Source organism: Rhinatrema bivittatum, chromosome 1, assembly GCF_901001135.1.
Source record: "Rhinatrema bivittatum chromosome 1, aRhiBiv1.1, whole genome shotgun sequence".
Taxonomy (NCBI): Eukaryota; Metazoa; Chordata; class Amphibia; order Gymnophiona; family Rhinatrematidae; genus Rhinatrema; species Rhinatrema bivittatum.
In genome coordinates, this window is record NC_042615.1 from 729,197,348 (window position 1) to 729,223,360 (window position 26,013).

Sequence of the window (26,013 nt, forward strand, 5' to 3'; positions counted from 1 at the left end):
CATCCTCTCCATAATCTTTGAAAGAACAGAGGCGTTTGAAAGCAATACATGGCTAAACCTGTAATGCAGTGAGTCAGAAAAGTCAAGAAGCTAAGTTTTAAATTTCAGGTCTCAGTTAGACCTGGCACAGTGGAAATCTGTTTGCTCTACTTTATTTAACCATGAAACCCCTACCAAAATGAAAAGATTTTAAGATCTGGGGACTTGTGTACTAAACATATGCTAAAAAATGTTTTTGCATGCACTTGCTAAAAATGTTACTGTGTGCGCATGATAACAACTGATTTAGCAGGCAATCAAATAAGTTAATGAGAAGCTGTATGTGTGCACATATTGAAAGGTACATGCTAAATGGTGCATAGGCCCTTTAGAATGTGCAGTAGCTGCATCTCAAAATTCCCCATGCTAATAGTCTCAGGTGCAAGGATTGGTTACAATGGGGGATCTCTGCCGCATACCCTGATTTGATTCCCCAATGTATGAATGAAGACCCCCCCAGGACTAACTCCCACTCCCCCATAAATAGGAAACCCCTCCAGGTGCTACCATAGAACCAGCAACCCAAGCTTATAGAATGGACATTTACCATTCAAAGGTCCCTTCATTCTTTACCAGCACGAGGGACTGAACAGTAAATAAATCAAGACATTTTCTAGGCAACATGGAATAGGGATAGGGATAGGGACTGAATGTGGAGTCTGCTTCAGTGTAGCTGCTGGCATGGTAACTCCGAATAATGCCACCTAGCTGTACTGCAAGTAATGTCAGCTCTTGAACCACATTTTGGTCCTATAGAAAACTGTTCTCTGTAACATTACAGCTGGTATGTAGCCTGTGTCCTGAGAGGCTTCCAGTATGGACACCAACTGCAGGTGTCTGTGCTCAGTTGAATAATATATGGCCTTCGACTCTTAGTCACCTCCCTGTATAGTAATATCTATATCCACCTATCTATCTAGCTATATAAAATTGAATTTTGACTGGAATCTCACTGTAAATATCAGAGCGTAAGCAATAAACATATATGTGGTGCAGGACGGGTATGGGAAAGAGGTGAAGGGAGAGGGAAAAGTGAAAGAGTAGTCCTGCAACGTCACCTACATCTATTTCTATGCTCCCTATGATTCGTTTCACTGTCAATATTCCACCTTTGTTCTTTGTATCGCCCAGAGCGAACGTTGTTGTTACATTGTAAACCGTTGTGATATGTATATTTTATAGGAACATCGGTATAGAAAAGCAAAAAAATAAAATAAATAAAATAAATATAATGAATACACAATTGCTCGTTCACCTCTTTTGAGATATAAGATGTGATTTTGTAAATGTTTCTACAATTTCTAAATCCCGCCTTCACCAATACACATCATAATTTTATAATTGCACCTTAGCATGTATGCAGTTTAGAACGCAAAGGACTCATCCTTATCACAGCTTCTCAAACGTTACAGATATAGCAGATACAACTGTGATGTACACTTCTGGTAAGTTGACAAATATAATGATAAAGAGATGCACCATCACCTGCAAGTGATGAACAACAAAGTGTAAAACTGAGATCTTTGGTTCTACATTTACAATAATTATATTAATTTATAAGACTCCTCTCACCCAAACAGGCTCCCAACATGTCGTACAAAATGAATACTTCAGAACCATCTGTATATTTGCATCTGGAGTAAATGGTTTGCTAGCACCTTACTGGCATCATAACTATAATGGAAGCTTTTAAAAGGGGGATAGTATTTATTTATTTATATTAGTTTGTATACTGATATTGTGATAGCAATCATAATGGTTCACAACATCAATATAAATAAAATCATATCAAAAACAATAAAAACTACAATAATACAATTAAAATAAGTCCCAACCTAGAAATAAAATAAAATTATAAATAATTTAATAAATCAGTTAAAATATACAATCAAGGGGGTAGATTTTTAAAAAAAGCGCAATCGCGTACTTTTGTTGGCGCACCAGGCGCAAACAAAAGTACGCTGGATTTTATAAGATACGCGCATAGCCGCACGTATCTTATAAAATCCTGGATCGGCGCGCGCAAGGCTGCCGATTTCAGGCAGCCTGAGCGCGCCGTTCCCTCCGAGGCCGCTCCGAAATCGGAGCGGCCTCGGAGGGAACTTTCTTTTGCCCTCCCCTCACCTTCCCCTCCCTTCCCCTACCTAACCCCACCCCCCCGGCCCTATCAACCCCCCCCCCCACCTTTATCCTTCGATTTACGCCTGCTAGAAGCAGACGTAAATCTACGCGCGCCAGCATTCTGCTGGCGCGCCGTCATCCAACCCAGGGGCTGGTCCGGAGGCCTCGACCATGCCCCCGGGCCGGTGCCACGCCCCGGTCCCGCCCCCGAAACTCTGCGTCGTTCGGCCCCGCCCCCGACACGCCCCCTAAAAAAAACCCCGGGACTTACGCGCGTCCCGGGGCTCTGCGTGCGCCGGCGGCCTATGCAAAATAGGTGCGCCGGCGCGCGAGGGCCCTGCTCGCATAAATCCGGGCGGATTTACGCGAGCAGGGCATTTAAAATCTGCCCGTAGGTGCATAAAAGAAATCATCAACATATAAGCATCACCCTCTCAATCTGGCGACGATTCCCCGACCCAGAAGGCCGAACTGCTCCCTGAACATCAGCCCTTTGATTGTGCCATAAACCTGGTCCCTGGCACTATGCCTCCTAAGGGCAGGTTTACCCCTTGTCGCTCCGGCGCACTGTACTGTATCAGCACTGTAACCTGCACTGTTAACCCGCATTTGGATGCGCATTTTCGATGCACTAGCTTTATCCCTTATTCAGTAAGGGGTAATAGCACGTCGAAAACGCACGTCCAACCCCCCCGAAACTAATAGGGCCCGCAACATGCAAAAATGCATGTTGATGGCCCTATTAGTTATTCCCGCGCAATTCACTAAGTAAAATGTGCAGCCAAGACACACATTTTACTTTTAGAAATTAGCGTCTACCCAAAGGTAGGCATTAATTTCTGCCGGCACTTGGAAAGTGCACAGAAAAGCAGTAAAAACTGCTTTTCTGTACACCCTCCGACTTAATATCATGGCGATATTAAGTCGGAGGTCCCAAAGTAAAAAATAATTTAAAATAAAAAAAAATAAATTTAAAATCGGCCCGCGGCTTGAAAACCGGACGCTCAATTTTGCTGGCATCCGGTTTCCGAACCCATGGCTGTCAGCAGGTTTGAGAACCGACGCCAGCAAAATTGAGCGTCGGCTGTCAAACCCACTGACAGCTGCCGCTCCCATCAAAAAAGAGGTGCTAGGGACACTAACGTGTCCCTAGAGCCTCTTTTTACCGCAGGCCCTAATTTGAATATTTTGTTTTAGCGAATTGCGCGCACCGGAGAGTGGCCTGTGTGCACCCCTGGAGAGCGGGCGCTTGCCCGCTCTCTTGCAAACTTTACTGTATCGGCCTGTTAATTAGGGAGCAGCACTTCTCTTCCTTCATCTGCTGCAGCCTTGGCCTCAACCTCCTCTCCCCTGTGTTCCTTGCAGGCTGTTTGCTAGGGGAGGAGCAGGAACAGGTGCAGAGAGTTGGCTGAGACTGAAGCTTTCTGCATATGCTTGAATTAAGGGGTGGGGAAAGAATGTTGATTGTGCAGCAGGTTCTCAAGCTAGTTATGCGGTTTCTCCTGCAGCTGCACAGTTGTGGGAGTCTAGAGCCATTGCCATTCCTCTCTCTTCCTTTCCCAGGACAATAACCCACACTTTCTCATGCAACTTCACACCTAGGTGAACACATATTATAAAATCTGGGGCGGTGCGCATAAGAGGGGTTAGAATTTTGCAAGTTTCACGCAGCGACACATCATGGCCTTCCCAGTTCCCTACCCCCTACCCTAACCTCCTTTTCCCTTCTCTTATCCTCCCCTCCCCCTATCCCTATCCTAGCTAATTTTGTTTTTTTAATTTTACCTGTTGCTCCTCCAAAGGAGCAGAAGCCGCTGCCGCTTCCCCGGTGCAGCAGCAAATGATCGCTGAACCGGAGCCTCAAGCCCTGCTCCTCCCCGCCCCCCAAACCGCCCCTTTTCTTTGGCCCGGCTCTTGTGCACGTAACGAGGGTTACGCGCACAGCCAAGTCCCTTTTAAAATGCGCGCAGAGCGCACAAGGCCCAACCACACCCCTTTTTTTTATGTGTGCCGGCCATTTAAAATCGAGCCGTTAGGTTCTAGTCCAGATTCAGTTTCAGATAAATTGTATTATATGACATTTGTACGAGTACATATATTGCCAAAGTAATATACAAAATGATTAAAATACAATGGGGAGAAAAGAAAAAAAATTACAAAACAATAATAGTCAAGTAAAGTTACTCTCCCACTTCTCCCCTCAGCACTGGTAAGCAGCCAAAAAAAGGATCTGCACATCACAGCAAAAATAATTATGCACTCAATCTGACTTTTTTCAAATTATTTTTATTCTCTATAGAGATCAAATTTCATCCATCAAGAAATATTTGTATAATAGGCATTGTTTAGGTTTTGCAAAACAAAATCACATGTTCTCTAGTTTCTTCACCATTTTATTCTATTTTCTGTCTTTAAGTAACCAATAACCAATCAATGGTCAGTAATCAATAAGGTCCAAATCAAGAAAGTCTGCCAGTGTCAACTAACATTTTCTGCCTACACCCTGTTGTAGTAATGTTTCTTTTTGCGATATCAAATTAACATACTCGCTGTGAAATGTTTGCTATGTTCTATTTCTCATGGTCTGTATTTTTATCCCATTCTACCCTATGGCACTTTTTCAACATATCTTCCTAGCCCCCAGTTTCCTGTGGCTGTTCATTTAGCTTCTGTAACAGGGGAAGATAAATAATAACCTGTTAAGCTCAGACTCAATGCCTTTCCCTGCATTCACTCCCTTTACATTAATTTGACTTATTCTATTAACAAACACAACACATGGCGTGAGAATTAGAAAGGTGGCAACTTTATTAACTAAACATATACAACAATATCTGATCTTAACATAGCAGTAAACCCACGCCAGTGCCCTAGTAGTGGGGCCGGTGCGTCCACGTGGGGGCACAAGCAGAGCCCACCCCGCTCACGGTCGAGAAGAGTAGAGATTCTGGGGCCGCAAGCAGAGCCCAACTGGTTCGTGGCCAAGAGAAGACTCAGCAACCGCGAGAGGCACCCTTCTTGCTCTCGGCTGAGAGAAGAGACTCGGCAGGAAGCATGTGGCGTCTCTGTGTGTGTGTGTAAGAGATAGAGAGAAGGAGCCTGTGTAAGGGAGTGAGAGTGCATGTGTGTGTGTGCGTGTGAGAAAGGGAACCTGTGTAAGGGAGTGTGTGCCAAAGAGAGAGGGAACCTAAATGAAGGGTGTGTGCAAGAGACAGAGAGTGCCTGTATAAGGGGATGTACGAGAGAGCGACAGAAGGAAGGTGTGTGTGTATGAGAAAGAGAGATTGTATGTGTAAGAGAGAGTGATGGTGTTAGTGAAAGGAGGGAACCTCTGTAAGAGTACGAGTGTGAATGAGAAAAGGAACCGAAGTTTGTGTGTGAGAGAAGGAGCCTATCTGAGTGAATAAGGGCATGTGTATGTGAAGGGCAGAGGGTGTGAGAGCAAGAGAGCATGTGTGTGTGTGTGTGTGCGCGCGTGTGTCTCTAGTAGAGTGCACATGTTTGGGAGACCCTGTGTGTGTTTGTGTGTGAGAAAGAATGAACATGTATAAGTGTGTGTGTGTGTGTGTGTGTGTGTGTGTGTGTGTGTGTGTGTGTGTGTGTGTGTGTGTGTGTGTGTGTATTTATTATTTATTTATTTTTGGTTTTTATATACCGGAAGTTCCTGTATACAATACATATCACTCCGGTTCACATTTAACAGAGATAACTATCGCCGGGAAGGCGGTTTACAAGGAACATAATGTGTATAAGATAAAGGAGAAAGTTTGTGCACAACAACCCCCACTCCCCATCCCATCAGCTAATCCACGACAATCTCAGGGCATCTGGAAATCAAAAGCTACCAGGTAGTTTTGTTAGTTTTAATCATTGGGTGTTAATATTTGATGTGTGCACTGTTTTCCAATTTTTGTTTTGGAGCTGGTACATTTTTTTTTTTTTTGAGTTTTTAAATATTGGACATCACTCTATTTGTCTGTTATTTTGAAATATTCCTTTTTCTAGTATGGTTTACTATTATTGATATTTTATATTTCTTCATTTCATTGTTGCATAATTTTTACTTGTGTGTTTCAGTTGGAGCTGGGGGGGAGAGAGGCACAAGACAGATGGTTTGCCTAGGACGCCTAATAACCTTGCACCAGCCCTGCTCAGTAGATATCTGCCATGCCCCAGCAAGATGGCTTACCCCCAAGCCACCTGACCTGTAGGCACCCAATGCCATTTCTAGGTAAGGCTCGTACCACAGCCCAGCAGGGACCCTATCCAGTACAAGACCACCAGTTGCACCAAGCCATCCAGGGCTCTTAGGCATCGACCTACAAGATCACCCCATCCTGACAGCTATATTTGGGTAATCTGCCACCATACTAGCTGAAACAGTAAACTACACAACGTCAGCATAACAGAGGGTGAGTGAGAGGATGCAGCCTCAACCCGACAGCAAATTAAAGTGGGAAGACACAGTCCCTAAGGATCATCTCCAAGCCTTACTCCCCTGCAGGGGTAACCAATCAGAATCCAATAAGGATCTGCTGCATGATCTGAATCCACAGAGAAACGCACTAGCATCTCCCGCTGTCACCCATCACCAGCTAAGTGCTGAAGCATGAGGCCTGCACCAGGCACCCAGGTGATCCTGAGCCCAGGTGTGGCCCGGTCAACTCCTACATACTTTCCAGATCACTTTAAGAGTATAAACAACTGACTTGCTCTTATCCACAGTGCTTTTGTTGTCAGTACAAAAATTTCAGAACACAACTAAATAATCAAGTAAAGCACAAGTAATTTGGCATGCCTTATCTAGCAGCCAGCTGCTAAACAGTTTCTTTGAATCACACAAAATTCTGCAAGTCAAAGAACAGTAGAAGCAGGGTAGCAAACTTTTCCTGGACCAGGAATCATCAGTAGCAAGAGCTTTGCCTTACCTTCTGTATCAAATCAATGCAAATTGCACATTTTAACGGGAATAAGTGCTGCTGCTACCCAAGAGGATCTTTATTTTAGATGTTTGAAAACGCTGGTATTTTGCAGACGGACTATCAGAGCTCCTCCACTTATCTCTGCATTATGTCGCTATAAAACAGATGACTCACAATTGAATATATTCATGTCTGTTTCACTACATCTGCTGCCTCTGCTAATATCTTACATCTGAGGCCAAGGAATCGCATACTTTGGTCCCAGAACAAATAAAAAAAAGGAGAAAGATCAGTTCCTAATGGGAACCTAAAAGACTTTTCACCAACTTCCCTGAGAGATGGATTCCTTTGTAATGTACAACAGCGGCTCCAGAAGGACTGACAGCTTCTGCCTTATTGTGACAGTGAACAAAAAAAAAAGCTTTTCTTTTGCTCCTTTTATGTTCATGATGTTGGCTTGCATCCACTTTCAATTTCAGTGAGATTAACTGCTGCTGAGGCTTCTTCTGAATATTCTGAGCCAGTGCTGCTTTCTTACAGATTAGATGCATGTTACAGCATTAAAATGGTTACATTAATATCTTACAAGATAATAAAAGTGTGTATACAGTACTTGCATATTTGATCTCCTCATTTTAGCTTGTTAAAATTAACTATGTGAATCTAGGACAAATCAGTTTCCATGTATAAGTCACACAATCATTCTCATTTTATTCTTCATAGGGTAAACAGTAACAACAAATGTAGATTGATCATTGGCAGAAAATATTATACAAAATTTAGGCCTGGATTTATCAAAGTGCACTAAATATTGCCTGCGATAGAAAAAGGGGCATGTTTTATGGTAATAGGCACTAATACCTATGTGATAACTTTTTCACACTTTGAGATAATTGCCAGAATGTGGTATTTCCTACATACAATTGGGTCGATACAGTAACGTGCGGTTGAAGATTTCCCGTCTGTAACGTGCTGGGAGCGCACAATGCAGACGAGTAAGGCGATCCAGCGATACAGTCTCCAGTTTCACGCGTCCTTAGCGCTTCCTAAAATAGACACATAACACTTTCCGCACCCAGCATGTAAATGAACGAAAAAGCTGTATAATGAAGAAATTAGCTATTCCCCTCCGATACTGTAACGGGCGCTGATACTATCTCCTCAGTAATCCGCTGTTTTGCCGCGGCCTTAACGTGTTAGTTTACCGCCTCCCCCTAGTAGGCGTTAGTGTAGTGTAAAAAACATTGCTTACCTGCCCTGGTCCTGTCCGGTCTCCGGTCCAGCCCGTCCGGTCTCCGGTGTAGCCCCAGTCCGGTCTCCTGCAGCCCCGTCCGGTCCCCTCCTCCCGAAGCAAAAAAAAAACAAAAACGAAAAGTAGCAAGGCTCGGGCCTGCTACGGTAGTCCCTTCTCCCTTCCTCCCGATTTCGCCAAAATCGCACGGCCTCCCTTCTCGACTTCCTCCCGATTTCGCCAAAATCGCACGGCCATTCATCCAGGCAGAGGGAGCCGACGACCGCCGGCTCCCTCTGCCTGGATGACCGCACAGCCCCCGCCGGAATGATTGCCCGTGCGATTTTGGCGCTCATGCCATGAGCGCCAAAATTGCACGGCCATTCATCCAGGCAGAGGGAGCCGATGACCGCCGGCTCCCTCTGCCTGGATGACCGCACAGCCCCCGCCAGAATGAATGCCCGTGCGATTTTGGCGCTCATGCCATGAGCGCCAAAATCGCACGGCCATTCGTCGGAATCGCACGGCCCCCGCCGGAATGAATGCCCGTGTGTCGTGACGTCACGGCAGTCACGTACTACTCGTTTGATACGGGTTTGACTAAGCAAACATAAATCACGCTTACTTGTTTCTGATTGGTCATGGCAGTCACCGGCTCCCTCTGCCTGGATGGACGCCCGTGCGAAATCGGGAGGAAGGGAGAAGGGCCTTGCTACTTTTTCATTTTTTTTTTTTTTGCTTCGGGAGGAGGGGACCGGACGGGGCTGCAGGAGACCGGACAGGGGCTGGACCGGAGACCGGACGGGACCAGGGCAGGTAAGCAATGTTTTTTACTACACTAACACCTACTAGGGGGAGGCGGTAAACATATTTTTGGTTTTCTGTTTTTTACACTTTTTTACACTTCCTGGTGCCTGTCATTTCAAATGTCATTTGAAATGACATTTGAAATGACAGTACCAGCGCACCCAGGTTACTGTATAGGCGCTGTACTCAGCGCCTATACAGTAAAATGGGTTGCGCGGGCATAACCCTTCCCTATCGCTTCACAGCCGTGGCATGCATTTGCATGCAATTAGAAGAGAGTATCAGGCACTAGGTCAAGAGAACTGTGCGTGCGGGGGAGGAAGGGTGCGCCTGACACTGCCGCACTGTTTCTACCGCGGCCTTACTGTATCGACCCGAATGAGAGAGAGAGAGAGAGAGAGAGAGATACTTATATCCCTATGGGAGGCCCCACCTAGTAACTAGAGGTGAGGTTTAGGTATTAGTGTAGGGGTTAGGGGCCACTTTGACATTCAAAGTGAGACTTACGAACAGAACAGTGCACTCTTGTGAAGATTTGATGACCCTTGGAGTGAGGACACTCACCCAAAGATAGGTTGAGAGAACATTGCACAAATCTCAGCTTTGGGTGAGTGTTCTCACTCCAAGGGTCATCAAATCTTCACAAGAGACCACGGTTCTGTTCGTACGTGTCACTTTGAATGCCAAAGTGGCCCCTAACCCCTACACCAATACCTAAACCTCACCTCGAGTTACTAGGTGGGCCTCCTATAGGGATATAAATAGCTATCCAGTGTGATCCTCACTTACCCCTTCTGTAGTGGTCTTTAGCAATGAAAGGGGTCAGAGTAATACCCAGTTGCTCCTGCCCCACTGGCTTCCCTTTAAGAATGGTACTGGCTAGCCCTGAGGCCAGCACCATTTTGTTGTTCAGCCATACATCAAAATGGCACTGGCTGGCTGGCACCACTTTTAAAGAGAAACTGGTGGGCAGGCAGGAGCAATAGGCAATCACTCCTGCCCCTTTCTACACTGAGGACTCCAAAGGAAGGGCTAGATGTGTGCCGGGGAGGCCCTGGCCACAGCTTATTTGTAGGCAGAGGGGTCTGGTGAGTCACCTGCTGGGCTTGACTCAGCCCAGCCTTAGGAGGCCCTGACCAAAAGTTATTGGCAAGGAGGGGACCAGGGAGGCTCTAGGACCTGAGGGAGTGGCAGTGGGAAGGATCCAGCAAGGTTCCATTTTGATTCATTGTTTTGTCTTGTATTTTTTTTTATTTAATATGTATTTTGGTTTGGTAAACAAGCCAAATCAAAATAAACATTAAATGAACCAAAAATCAAATAACCCCCATCTGAATTGAAAAAAAAAAGAACCAAAATAATAAATTTCCTCTTGCACATTTCAACTTTGCATACCAGTTTTTGCAAAATTCTGGGATAATGAGCTACTTTGCAATATATTTATTTATTTATTTATTTGGAGTTTTTCTATACCGGCATTCGCGATGGGAATCGCATCATGCCGGTTTACAATTAACAGGGGTGAAAAGAAGATATAATAAGAACATTAACATTAACAGGTGCTGAAAGAAAGGTTGCAGTTACAATAAAACAGGGAAATACACAACTTGGAGCAGTGAAGAGGCGATAGGAATTTAACATAGAGAACAAATTTGCCAAATTAATGGTGTTAAAGTTATGAATAATTGGAAGGTTGTTAATTACCATGTTACTGTAAAGTTATTACTGAAGCTCATTATTGCAGAATGGCAATACATTTTTGCATATTAACAAATTATTCACAATAGTTTACTACATATGAGGGGGTCAGCTTTGTGATTTGTTACACAGAAGCCAGAAATGCTAGCATTTGGCACTTTTGCGGTACATGATAAATCCACATTACAGGAGAGAATTATGTTCAGGGCAAGAAAAGTGCAAAAAGTATTCAGGTCAGTTTGCTTGCATAATTTTGATGTAGCTACTCAAGCATTTAATTTTCTGTGACTTCCAGAAAGGAAAAAATGTATAAATAAAAATTGCTTGCAACTAATCCATACAGTACTCTGTCTTAGATCTCATCTTTCTTCCCAAAATCCTAAACTGGATAATACAGATGTGCATTTGTTTAAAACAAAATGTAAAATGTAACAAAACAGGTCATTTTTTACTCATTCCGAATGAAACAAATCAAAATAAGTATCCTATAAAAATACCTCAGAATTTTAGGGTATTTTTGTATTCATCATTTAAAAACAAAATGGATGTCTGGCAGACCCAGGTCTCAGCCTGGTCCCATCGCCAAGGCCTAGGCCTTGGCTTGACACAAAGGCCCAGCCCAAGACCTGGTCCCGATGCTGAGTCCTAGCAAAGTGCTGGGGCCCAGCATGAGGCTTGGCCCTGTCACCAAGGCCTAGGCGTATCCCAGAGGCCTAGGATTAGGAATCCCAAATGTCTTCTTTCTTCTTCTATCACCAAAAATAATACTGTCAGCTTGAAAGACATACTGCAGAGGCATCACTGCAGCACTTTCCTCCTAAGCAGATACCACTGTTTTGTGGTATGGCTATACATTTCAAAGGGGTAACCTCATAAGGTAAACACAAAACAGCATGTCCTCTGAAAACTCAGTAAACAATAGCTATTGAATCAGAGGTACTTATGGAATTATAGATGCCACACTATCTTTTTATTTTCAACAATCTGTTTACACCGTGTAGATATATATTATATACATTAATGAAAAGTATAGAATGGTTGTGAATGGCATAAGATTATGATTAGTGAATATCAGTAGCTGTGATTATGTTTACTGTATTGTAGATACTGAAATGATTACAACATGATACAGCGGACCACTATTTGTGAATACACGTGTAGGCTCTATAATTAAGGCAATAAATTAAGCCAAGCATGGAAATGTAAAAAGAGTGATGTCCCTGAAGAAGCCCTAAGTATTAGGGTGAAACGAGGCTCTCGTTGGACAAAGACAACAGGAATATATAAGGACAGCACAATACAATTATGGGATTATATGAAAATAATGGAATATAATGATACCAGCTTGAATTATAACTGTTTTGCCTGACAGTATGAAAAAATATTTTTTGTAAAAACAGTATTTCAGTTTGAAGAAATGTATACTGTGTCATAAGTATATTGAGACAACTATTGCTGTACTTGTGCAAAGTAAGTTTTAGCATTAATATGGTTTTATGTGAAGGATGAGTGAATGGATGTGAGGGATATATGTATGGTATGATTGAAGTGATTGGAGGGTAAAGCAAGATTGGGTGATATGAGACAATACTTTTAGCAATAGGTTGTAACTAGTACAGGTGATATAGGGGAGTGGTCCATGTATGTAATAGATCATTTGTGTAAAATATTGGTGTAAACAGATTGTTGAAAATAAAAAGAGAGTGTGGCATCTATAATTGCCTAAGTACCTCTGATTCAATAGATATTGTATACATTTCAATGGCCATACATCAAATAGGGCTATCTGCACACATGCAAATAACAAAGAAGCATGAGATTAAATTGTTTGCCACAGAGTGGGAAGGAGAGCAACTTTCAACTGCCCTGATCTTCATCTTGCCAGCACTGGATGGAGTAGAAGGGGGGTGAGGGTGGTGGAAGGGAACATGTGGGCACTAGGCAGGGCTGGTGCTAGCTTTTTTGCTGTCCTGTATGAACAATTATCATGCTACTCCCTAGTCCCTCCCCCCTTTCATTCTGTCTTTGTCTTGGGCTGCCAAAGAAAGCCCAGCTCCTTCCAGTGACCTAAACTTTAAAACTGTCACCCCCCCTTTTCCGGATTTTTATCTCTTCTCTCAGAACCCATGGCCAGTGTATTAGGTACCTTAGCTGAATTTTATACCTTTCCCTCTCCCTCTCCACAAACACAGTTAAGAATTAAGCATTTACAATAGATTTTACATGAAAATGAATATTCTTAGTCTTCTGAAGTAAAAAATACCCTACATGTATATTATATTTGCATGCATTGCTGTGGTGCCAAACAGAAATCCTTGTAAAAAAAAAAAGACACTTGGAACACATATGGTATCAGGGCTACTGTAATATATGTCGGGTGTGGGCTTGACCCTCAGAATGCCATGAGAAAATTACCAGTAAAATATAATAAACCTTCCACACCAAAACAGCACAAACAATCAGCACTTAAAAAGTAACAACTCTACCTATGAAAAGGCAACACTGCAAATATTACACCAGGCTAAAACACCAATGCGCCTCCTATTAGGAAAACAGAAATACCAAGCTGCTAGAGATTCCTACATGCTAGCAGAATACCTCTCTTTGGTCACACGTACAGAACTCAGGCAGTCCCCCACAAAATACAAAAAAAAAAGAAACCATAAAGTATAAATAGAAATATGCAGGCAGAAACTGAACTGGAAACCACACGAAATCAGACTCTGTATGCAGTGCAACAATGGGAAAATATAACCATCAGTCCTCAGGCATTAATCAAAATCAAGGAATATAATAAATTCATTAATCATAATAGTATAAACATACTAATAAAAATAATATTTAAATACAGCTGATGAATGGAAGATCCAATAATTAAAAACCCATGTACAATTTGTTTTACATTTTTCAAATACTAATAAAATATTTTCAAAACAGCAGACATCAAATAAACCCCAAAATTAAAACTAATAAGCATAAAATAATTCATGCTTTCCATACATGGGAAGTTTTGATTTCCAGTCTGTGGTAACTTGGCAATATCAGCTGGGAAACAGCGAGAAGGAATAAAGAGGATGACTGGCTGTTTTCTTTATATGCAATTTATTTACAGTCAGGCCGATACAGTACAGTGCCCTCCAGCAGAGCGCACTGTTAAACTGCGATTGAACACATGTTTTGTAAGGGGTAATAGCGCGTGTTTTGTAAGGGGTAATAGCGCGTCCAAAACACGCGTCCAACCCCCCCGAACCTAATAGCGCCTGCAACATGCAAATGCATGTTGATGGCCTTATTAGGTATTCCCGCGCAATACAGAAAGTAAAATGTGCAGTCAAGCCGCACATTTTACTTTCAGAAATTAGCGCCTACCCAAAGGTAGGTGCTAATTTCTTCGGGTGCCGGGAAAGTGAACAGAAAAGCAGTAAAAACTGCTTTTCTGTGCACCCTCTGACTTAATATCATGGCGATATTAAGTCGGAGGTCCCGAAAGTTAAAAAAAAGTAAAAAAAAAAAAAAAAAAATTTTAAATAGGCCCAGCCGCCGCTCTTGCCAAAAAAGCGGTGCTAGGGACGTGCTAGTTTCCCTAGCGTCTCTTTTTACCGCCGGCCCTAATTTTAATAAATTTAAATACTGTATCGCGCGCACAGGAGAGCGGGCACTCGCCCGCTCTCACGCGATTTTACTGTATCTGCCCGAGTGAAAGAAAAGTTAAACAAATAAATGCAGCTCACCTTAATTTCAGGTAGCACACAGACATTACACATAGCAGGTCTTTGCATAGAATGGGTTCCTGTCTGCTAGGGGTGTGCATTCGTTTTGAACTTAAATGTAAAACGCTACTTTTTTTTTTTTTTAACTTAAAAAAGTGATACGACGTAAACGATCGGATTTCCAACTTATTCAACATAGCTATGTTGAATACGTTGGAAATCGCGATTGTTGATCCAAAATAAAAATTTAAACCCCTCACCTTCCTTAATCCCCCCCCAAAGACTTACCACAACTCTCTGGTGATCCAGCGAGGAGTGAGGACGCCATTTCTGAAATCCTTTGCGAGGAGCACGTGACGTCGGCGCCACGTCGGAGTGACGCGGCGTCACGTGATTCCCCCCGGGTTCGCGCCGGAACGCTCGTTCGGCCCAAAAGGAACTTTTGGCCAGCTTGGGGGGGTCAGGAGGCCCCCTCAAGCTGGCCAAAAGTTCCGGTTGGGGTCCCGGAGCGACCTCCTGCCACATGACCTACCTGTCACGTGGTAGGAGCACAAGATGGCGCCGGTGACCATGTGACAGGGGCTGACCAATGGCACGGCAGCCCCTGTGACACAGGCTATCGGCGCCATGAGGAAATCGCAGACGAGTGCAGGGATGGCTTCCTGACTCCCCGCTGGACCACCAGGGAGTTTTGGTAAGTCTTGGGGGGGGATTAAGGAGGGTGGGTGGTTTAAATTTTTATTTAGGGAACTGGGCAACGTATGGACAGATCCACAACTTATGGATTTCTCCATACGTCCATATTGAACGGAATCGACCCTCACCTACAACGTATCAACGACTCAACGTAAACTTTTTGTCTGCACATCTCTAAACAATAGTTTAATGAAAACTTAAGCAGTTGACTAAAACTGCTTTCATTAACGCACATTCTTTAAATTGCTCTCCGCCCATGAGTGGTGTCCAACTCTGTTTGCAAATGAGTATATGCCTCACTCTCTGCTCCTTTGGTTCCTATTTGTAAGGATTGACTTGTTCCACTTCCGTTTGGAGAAAATGTATTACATGGCAAACTGAGCACTTACTTCCCAGAAAAATAACATTTCAAAAACTCTCATTGTCTGGTATCATACAGGGTACGAGTCTGCCAGTGTACTTGGCTAAATAGCACCAAATATAATCATCTATCAATTTTGTTTTAATAGTCTTAGTGAAAAATTCTCAAATCATGAAGTCCAGAAATTTTTTTCAAAGCATTTTTCAAAGCATCAGTGAAACAGGGTTTGGGCTTTTAATGATTTGAAAATGTATTACCGTACATACTACATTAAGTGGTGTTTTACCGTGAATGCTACATTTTTACCAATAAGTTTGCTAAAAATATTTTAGTACAAGTTTTGTTGCATAGGTCCCATTTTGATATCTTTGCTGAGACTTGTCCTACATAACTCTTCCATTTCTCTTCTTTGTTGTCCTAAATATCAACTTGCTAATTGTTCAGCTATTTTATGCCAAGTTTTCTGTGAGAAATCATTACTAAAACTGAACTGAGTTGCAAATACACCAGGCATGTATGTTAATATCCAGAATGATATTTCAAGATACTTTATTTAGTTTGCTTTTTTTCAGAAATCTACAGTCTGTACATACTCTGAAATGTTGAGGTGTGGCAGACTATAAACATCATTTTGGGTTGAGAAGTTTTAATTTTATTTATTTTTATTTATTTAAGAATTTTTTATATACCGGGGCACGTCAAAAACATCACCTCGGTTCACATTGTAACGTAACGTAGCAACAGGCTTTACAATAATTTAGAGTAGATAAGTATAGATAAACATTATTTAGCTTTACAATAAATTAGAGTATATAAACATTATGACAACTAATTCAGTTTAGGATAGGTGGATTATGAGAAGGATACATGATAAACTGTTGAGGAGAGTAGGAGAGATAAGGTTATTTAACTATTCACAAGTTGATAAGTATCAAGGGCGGGTAAGGAGAGGTAGTTCTTAAGGAGGGTTGAAGAGAGAATAGGTTCTTTATTTATAATGTGGTAGGTGAGTAGGCGGAGATAGAGGGGTAGGAGGAGGATGGGGTTGTTGGGTTGGGAGGAGGAGGAGTAGGGAAAGGGGAGTGGGAGGTGGTGGGGTAGAGGTGATGGAAGTAAGGGGAGAGGATGGGGTAGGGGGGTCCTGTATGTAAGGTTCATTAGGGGTGTATGTGTCGGGGAGGGGCGTAAAATTTGGGCGTGGTTGGTTAATCGGGGTATGCTAGTTTGAAGAGCCAGGTTGGTTGGTTAATCGGGGTATGCTAGTTTGAAGAGCCAGGTTTTGAGATTCTGTTTGAATTTTCTATGGCAAGGTTCCTGGCGTAGGTGGGTTGGCATTTTGTTCCAGTGGGACGTGCCTGCTATAATGAATGATCTTTCTCTGATCGTGGTATGTTTGATGATTTTGGGGGAGGGTGTCAGGAGTTTGGCTTGGTGCTGTTTTCTAGTTGGTCTGGCTGAGCTGTGGATGTGGAGATGTTCAGGGAACCAGTGCATGTTTTGGTTGTGAACGGCTTTGTGTATGAGTGTGAGGGATTTATAGATTATCCTGGAGGTGACTGGGAGCCAGTGTAGGGATTGAAGAACTGGGGTGATGTGGTCGTGACGGTGAGTGTTAGTGAGGATTCGGGCGGCAGCATTCTGTAGGAGCTGTAATGGTTGGAGGGTGCTTTTTGGTAGGCCTAGTAGAATAGCATTGCAGTAGTCCAATTTGGATAGGATCATAGCCTGCAGTACTGTTCGGAAGTCAGAAGTGTGTAAGAGTGGTTTGATTCTCTTCAAGGTATGGAGTTTGAAGAAACCGCTCTTTATGGTGTTAGAAATGAATTTTTTGAGGTTAAAGTGGTTGTCTATCCATATGCCTAGGCTGCGGACGAATTGGGTAGGTGGGCAGCCTGGGGCAGAAAGGCTGAGTGTGGGAATGCTGGGGGGAGAGAGGATGAGAAGTTCAGTTTTGTTAGTGTTGAGTGCCAGAAAGTTATCAGTCAGAAGTTTGTTTATGTCAGATAAAGCAGAATTCCAAGTCTTCATGGCATTAGTGATAGAGTCTGTTACAGGTATGAGTATCTGTACGTCGTCTGCATATATGAAGTGCTGGAAACCCAGTTTGGAGAGCAGTATGCAGAGGGGTATGAGGTAGATATTGAAAAGGGTTGATGATAGGGATGAGCCTTGAGATAGCTTGACCTGTTTGGATTCATTGCGGCCGATTTTTACCTTATAGCTCCTGTCATGTAGGTAAGACTGTAACCAGAGAAGGGCGTTGTCTGTGATGCCAATTTCCTTGAGGCGTTTAATGAGTATGTTGTGATTGACTGTGTCGAATGCCGCAGATATGTCTAGAAGTGCGAGTATGTGGGGCTGTCCTTTGTCCAGGGCTTTGAGTATGGTTTCCGAGAGGGAGATAAGTAGGGTTTCTGTGCTATGGTGTTTACGGAAACCAAACTGGGAAGATGAGAGAATATTGTGGTCTTCTATGTATTCTGTAATTTGTCTATTAATTATTTTTTCGAGTATTTTGGAGAGGAACGGGAGGTTTGACACTGGGCGATAGTTGGCTGGATCAGAGGTGTCTAAGTCCGGTTTTTTGAGGATGGGTTTTATAATGGCTTGTTTCAGTTGTGTTGGGATCTGGCCCAGTGAGATAGATTTATTGAGGATGTTTGCGATGTGTTTGGCAATAGATGTGGGGTTTGAGATTAGTGTTGAGGTGGGCAGGTTGTCTGAGGGATGATAGGCGGGTTTGAGTTTTTTGATAATATTTTCAGTTTCTAGTGTAGATGTGTTTTCAAAACTTGAGAGGGTGGTGTTTAAGGTATGTATGGGTGTTATGGGATTGTAGTGGTCATTGGGAGTGTTGCTGCTAGTTGTTAAGTTCTGAAGGTTGGGTTGAGGTAAGAATCGGGCCATGATGGTCTGTACCTTGGTGTTGAAGTATGAAGCTAATTTTTCACATTTTGTTTCATCGTCGTGGTTAAGGTTCTGTCTGTCTGGTGCTGTGATAAGGTTGGTTACGTATTGGAAGAGGGCTTTTGGGTTGAATTGGAACTGATGGATTCTTGCGGCATAGAAGTCTTTCTTAGCTTTTTCAGTGGCTTTTCTGTAGGTGTGTTGAAGGGTGCGAAACTGTGCTAGTATGGTGGGTGTTTGGTTCCTCCGCCAGGATTTTTCAACTTTGCGAAGGTCGAGTTTCATGGTTTTAAGTTCATTTGTATACCATGGGTTCTTATTATTTTTGTTGGCTTTGATTTCTTTGGAGTGGGATGGGCAGAGTCTATCTGCTATGTCTGTGGTAATTTGAAACCATGAAGTTGTGGCTGTGTCTGCGTCAGTGAGGTCTAAGTTGGGGAGTTCTTTTGAGAGGGCTTCAATGATATCTTCAGTCTTGCCTTTTTTGCGAAATGTTATTGTTTTTTTTGGGTTGCGAGGGGGGGGGGGGGTGTCTTTGATTGTGCAGTGTGTGTCTATTCGGAAGTGGTCAGACCAGGGGATGGGTGTGCATCTGGGTTGGTCGGTTTGGATTGAGGAGTTGGTAAAGATGAGGTCGAGTGTATGCCCAGCCTTGTGCGTGGGTTCTGAGACATTTTGTTTGAAACCAAGTGCTGTCATAGCTGTCAGGATAGCTTCACAAGAAGGGGAGAGGGGGTTGCGGTCTACATGGATATTCAGGTCTCCCAGAATTATGGCAGGCTTGGTATTGTTTATGTGTTTGGAGATGTATTCTATGAGTGGGGAGGGATTTTTTTCGAGAAGGCCAGGGGGGGGCATAGATTAAGCAGAGTTGGAGGGAGTTAGATTTGAATGTGCTGATTTCCAGTTTGGGGGGTGGTGTAATGTTTTGCAGTGTGAGGCTGAAGTTCTTTTTGGCGGCCAGGAGTAGTCCACCTCCTTTTTTTTTATTTCTAGGTATGGAAAATAAGTTGTATGCATCTGAGGAGAGTTGGTTAATTAAGACGGAGTCGGTATCCTTTAACCAGGATTCCGTGATGGCGCATATATCAGGGGCTTCGTCTGTGAGGATGTCCTGTAGTAGAATGGTCTTTTTTAGAATGGATTGGGCATTAAGTAGTAGAATGGAAAAGGATAGCATGCCCAAGATTTGTGTGAGGGGGGATGCCATAATGGGAATAATTGATCTGTTTTGTTGTGTTTTGTTGTGTTATGTGTTATTGCTTTTAAACTGTAAGTTATTGTTATTGCTATGTGTTATGTGTTATGTGTTATTGCTATGTGTTATATGTGTTATGTGTTATTGCTTTTAAACTGTAAGTTAAAATGTTTCCAATAAATGGTGGAATGCAGCTGACTGAACTGCAATAATCTGATCAGAACGCAGCTTGTGTCTTGTCTGCATTTCTACATGGTAACCATGGAAATGAGAACTGGCCTGCACGAATGCCTTTATATGAGTGAACGAAAATGACAACAGTGAATTGCAAGCATGCAGTGAACTCCTACTTGCACTAGCAGGTCTAGCAAGTAAAATAAAAAATCCAAATGCATGCCTAGCTATTCTCTTTCCTCCTGGGTTTCCGTTTACTTTGGATTGACTGGAACACCAAATTGTATGCATTTGTTAAGTAATAATCACAAATATCAGTAATAGAATTTAAGTGGTGAAAGATCATTAAAAAAATATATTTCTACACAGCAGCACTGTGATAGAAAATATCATGTTAGCTCAAATGAATTTGCCATCAAAGTAGAAGTTCTCCATTGAGTGACAGAAAATTGCATCAGTTCCAACAAGTCTGAACATAATCCACTGTGATCAGTGATTATGCACTGTGGGAGGAGATCCAAGAACTGAATCTGCCCTAGACATTGTCAATATTATCTTAAAATATTTACATATCTTGATACTAAAGATCCTTTCCAATATATTAATAGAGTGATGTTTTACAATAATGACAGTAAATGAAAACAAACTGCCTGTTTAGAAAGTACTGCAAACGTTGAGACCCTAATTTAAAATATCTTCCCCCCAGATACAGAAAGGAAATATTGTATTGAAAATAAGGGCCTTTAGAATTTAGTTGAGATTCACATAGAAACACGAAGGTCCCATAAGAACATGCCATACTGGGTCAGACCAAGGGCCCATCAAGTCCAGCATCCTGTTTCCAACAGTGGCCAATCCAGGCCATAAGAACCTGGCAAGTACCCAAAAACTAAGTCTATTCCATGTAACCGTTGCTAGTAATAGCAGTGGCTATTTTCTAAGTTAACTTAATTAATAGTAGGTAATGGACTTCTCCTCCAAGAACTTATCCAATCCTTTTTTAAACACAGCTATACTAACTGCACTAACCACATCCTCTGGCAACAAATTCCAGAGTTTAATTGTGCGTTGAGTAAAAAAGAACTTTTTCCGATTAGTTTTAAATGTGCCACATGCTAACTTCATGGAGTGCCTCTTAGTCTTTCTATTATCCAAAAGAGTAAATAACCGATTCACATCTACCCGTTCTAGACCTCTCATGATTTTAAACACTTCTATCATATCCCCCCTCAGCCGTCTCTTCTCCAAGCTGAAAAGTCCTAACCTCTTTAGTCTTTCCTCATAGGGGAGCTGTTCCATTCCCCTTATCATTTTGGTCGCCCTTCTCTGTACCGTCTCCATCGCAATTATATCTTTTTTGAGATGCGGCGACCAGAATTGTACACAGTATTCAAGGTGCGGTCTCACCATGGAGTGATACAGAGGCATTATGACATCCACCGTTTTAGTCACCATTCCCTTTCTAATAATTCCCAACATTCTGTTTGCTTTTTTGATTGCTGCAGCACATTGAACCCAGAATGATTTCTAGAAAATGTCCTTCAGTAAAAGGTTACATCCATATCAAGTAACAGCTTTAAATATTGTGATCAATCTTTTATTGTAATTACAGTAGTGAGAAAGCAAATTATTTCTATCTAGAAAATACAGTGCATGCATAATTTAAAGAGCTGAAATACAGAAACTTCACATTAACACCTAAGCAGCCCAATGCCATGTGCATCATGAATTATAGTGGGCAGTCACACTGTGTAAGAAGGATTAGAAAATAAACTAGACCAAAAGTGAAGCATTAGATTGCTCATCATTTGGAGCTCAAAGTAGGTCTGCTATTCCACAAGACTCTTTTTAGAACTCCTCCACAGGTACAACTTTTTTTATACCCCGCAGCAACACATTCCTTTCCCTTGTCTCCCATGGTTACCAAATGAAAGAACAAGCAGCAACATATCACCCAGAGCAGGTAGCTATGCATGCCTTCGTTTATTTTTGTCGATTTCAATGTGGCATTCATATTACTTATCTCTAGTAGGTTAATAGGGGGTGGGACCTACTAGTTCTGAAAATTCCATTTCCAGAGCCACCAAATCTTTTCCCATCCTTAAATCCAATTTTCTCTGCAGTTGCTGAAATTGATACACTGGAATCACAAGGCAACAAGCCAAAGAGCAGTGAGATCAAGTAAGCCCATCCAAGAAGCCGAACTTAAGCAAGCCTTCAATAAATGCATGAAAATATGTGCACGCGTCTGTGAAGTCAAGATTTGGCAAGTGACGCGGGCAGGTTGTTCTCTTCATCTATATACATGATTCAGTGCAGAAGAGAAATTCTAAATGGAAGCAAATTAATTATCCCTTTCCTTCCTTGCAGCAAGTAGGCAGATAACTTGAATTAGCTCAGCTTCACTTGCCTGCTCTGTTCAGGTGGGCAGAGATCAGCAGTAGCTTGCACCTATATGCTAATATCCTCAGTAGAGGAAACATTGATGTAAATGGAAAATTAGAAATACAATAAATGTAGTATAGAAAAAGAATATCCTTGTATTTTTTAGCTACAGCCTTAAATCACTAATTAGCTTAGTCTGCACTGCTCGGATGAGTGCATTAGAAGTTTGCTGTCAGGCTCCTGAAAGCACAGAAAGCTGTTGCATTCTCTTAGCAGAGATCAATGTCTGGATTATCTTATTTCAACTTCTGTTCCATGAAGAACTCAGATGTTACAAGTGCAAGAACCCCACAAACGTTTCTGCCATAAAGAGTCATAATGCAAGTGACTTTTACCAGGAAAACAGATGTAATTTGAGATCTGCTGGTGTGGCATATAAGAATGTTTGAACAGTTCAGTTTAGATTAACCCTACACTGGTATCAGCCTTGTCCCTGACAGTTACACCTGCTGCCCTACATATTTTTAACAGGATATCTAAAGCTAACATTTCTTTAAAAAGAAAAGAAAAGAAGAGAAAAAACCTGCACACTGTTCTCTTAGCTTCTCACTTGCTGAAAGAGAATCCTTATTAATACATTAAAACCAAATGCAGCATGCATTGCATGATGTACAACTGAGTCTTTATAGAATGTACCTGGCAGCTTATTCAACAAGATTTACAGTCCATCAGTACTGAAAAAGTAAACATGACTCCTGGAAAACTATCAGTTCAGTCTTCAGATCTGAAGAATTATTACAATACCTTGTATAATCAAGAGAGGAAAACAATATCTTCTTTTCACCATCATAACAGAGAGATGAAGCTGAATGCAAGCCAACTTTCTTTAAAGAAATAACGAATATTAATAAATCTCAGCCAGAAGTTTTTTGCACACTTCAGCTGGAGTCTAGGATCATTTCCAGTTCTGCTGCTGCTGTTGCTGCCTAAGATTCAATCAAGAGAAGCAGAGCATGACACATGAGCACCCTGCTGCACTGTATCTCATACTCCCTCCTGCCTGCACCGCCCACCCTCGCTCTTGACACACGGAGACAGGCTCTGACCCTGGACTTGACTCAGACAGGCAGGCTCTCCGCCTCCTGAAGGAACGGAAGTCAGTCCAGTGGAGAAAGAAGGTGAGGCCAGGTTGCATCCGGTGTAGTCCATAAAGTTTCTGATGAACTCAGGGGGAAAGGGAGCGTTACTACTGCACAAAATCTCAGGACTCTGAAAAGACTGAATAGAAAATAACCTTTATTGTTTCAAAAAGCATCCCCAGACTACTAAACATAGTGAAACCCAAGCTTACTGAAAAAAAAAAAATATATATTTATAACCCCTTCCTCCCCAAAGTCCTAAACTAGTAGATTAAAATTGTATTCAAGCAGCTAAAAAACTAACTTTATACAGGCAAAAAACACATTCAAGTGCTCCCTGCCAGGAATGACCATCTTATTGATGGTAAAATGGTCAAAGCCTGCAAACAAAGAAGCTTTTCACATTAAAACTTCAAATGTAGAAAGCAATATAAGATAGTGACTGTGAGGAAAGAAGAAAACTGAGTTCCCTCATGCACTGCTCCCATTAACTGGGGCAGCTCAGACACTCGTAGCTCTTCTCTCAACCCCACCATCATGGTCACAAACCCAAAATTTCACACACTAGGAAAACATGACACTATTACTTTGGATGAAATAGCCACAGCCATTTATTAGAGGACTCTAACATAGGAGACTAATTTAAGGTACTGAGTCCTATCACTTCTGCCTGCTCTCAGCAACCGGGTAGGTGCCGATAACCTAATTCACCCAAGCAGAAACTGAGAGGTCTCACTCCCACAAGCCCTAAAAGGTAGGGCTGTGCAGCCAAAACGTTTTCGTTGCATTCGTGACACATATTCGTGGGGGGTCAATTCCGTTTCATGCGGAAGTATGGAGAATTCCATAAGTTGTCAATCTGTCAATACGTTACTACGGCGAGTTAAATTCCTGTCACAGCTAAAATTAAAATTAACTACAACCCCCCACCCTCCTGACCCCCCCAAGACTTACCAAGACTCCCTGGTGGTCCAGCGGGGGGTCTGGAAACTCACTCACACCCTCGGTGCTGGTTTCATCATGGCGCCGATAGCCTTTGTCACAGGGGCTACCAGTGCCATTGGTCAGCCCCTGTCACATGGTCACTGGCGCCATCTTGTGCTCCTACCATGTGACAGGGGCTGACCAATGGCACCGGTAGCCCCTGTGACATAATATGGGCAAATGCTATCGGCGCCATTTTGAGTCCTGGCATTGAACGGCAGGTCGCTCCGGGACCCCCGTTGGACCCACAGGGACTTTTGGCCAGCTTGGGGGGGCCTCCTGACCCCCAAAAGTCCAGCGGGGGTCCGGGAGCGACCTCCTGCACGCCGGCCGTCAGATGCCAATACTCAAAATGGCGCTGATCGCCTTTGCCCTCACTATGTCACACATAGTGAGGGCAAAGGCGATCGCCGCCATTTTGAGACTCAAAATCGCCGTCCGATGCCAATACTCAAAATGGCGCCGATCGCCTTTGCCCTCACTATGTATGACATAGTGAGGGCAAAGGCGATCGGCGCCATTTTGAGACGCAATCGCCTTTGCCTTTGCGTCTCAAAATGGCACCGATCGCCTTTGCCCTCACTATGTCACACATGGTGAGGGCAAAGGCGATCGGTGACATTTTGAGTATTGGCATCGGATGGCGATTTTGAGTCTCAAAATGGTTGCCGATCGCCTTTTCCCTCACTATGTCACACTATGTCACACATGTGACATGTCACATGTGTGACATAGTGAGGGCAAAGGCGATCGGCGCCATTTTGAGTATTGGCATCGGATGGCCGGCGTGCACGAGGTCGCTCCTGGACCCCTGCTGGACTTTTGGCAAGTCTTGTGGGGGTCAGGAGGCCCCCCCAAGCTGGCCAAAAGTCTCTGTGGATCCAACGGGGGTCCCGGAGTGACCTGCCATCCGATGCCAGGACTCAAAATGGCGCCGATAGCCTTTGCCCATACTATGTCACAGGGGCTACCGGTGCCATTGTTCAGCCCCTGTCACATGGTAGGAGCACAAAATGGCGCCGGTGACCATGTGACAGGGACTGACCAATGGCACCGGTAGCCCCTGTGACACAGGCTATCGGTGTCATGATGAAACCGGAAAACGTGGGTGTGAGAATGCAGGGATGGCTTCTGGACTCGCCGCTGGACCACCAGGGAGTTTTGGTAAGTCTTGGGGGAGTCAGGAGGGTGGGGGGGTTTAAATTTTTATTTAGGAGGCCGAATAAAACAGAAATCTGTTTAATACGTGGGGAGTCGCGATGCGTTTCGCCTTCCCACGTATTTAACAGATAGGACAAAATAAGTTGCGGATTACAAATACGTGGAAAACGGATGCACACCTCTACTAAAAGGGGTCGTGTCCACCCTACCCGGAGGGGTCCCAGGCAGGCTACCACTCAGCAGGCCCCTTCCAGATGTATCTATCGACTGTCAAGGCACAATCCCCGGGCCTGATATTCACCGCCTTGGCCAACTGCTGTGAGGTGTGTGTTGCACCAGAGGTTGACCTTGGGCTGAGGTGGGATTGACGCAACCCATAGGTGGGGACATATGGGTCCCCACCATCGGCAGGCGGAGTGGGCTGATGTACAGAGGCCAGCTGGCACATTGCCAATTCCAGCCGTTCCCCATGGGTTGAAG

The 26,013-nt window shown here is 43.2% G+C and overlaps 1 protein-coding gene across 1 annotated transcript in view; it reads right to left on the reverse strand.

Moving 5' to 3' along the window:
• ITGA2 (integrin subunit alpha 2) overlaps positions 1 to 23,225 on the reverse strand; it is a 302,711-nt gene extending 279,486 nt beyond the window's left edge. The window contains exon 1 of the mRNA XM_029577571.1: positions 23,054 to 23,225. Coding sequence (XP_029433431.1) covers positions 23,054 to 23,099 — 46 coding nt within the window. The 5' untranslated portion in view covers positions 23,100 to 23,225. The remainder of the gene's footprint in view (positions 1 to 23,053) is intronic.
• Positions 23,226 to 26,013: the final 2,788 nt, after the last annotated feature.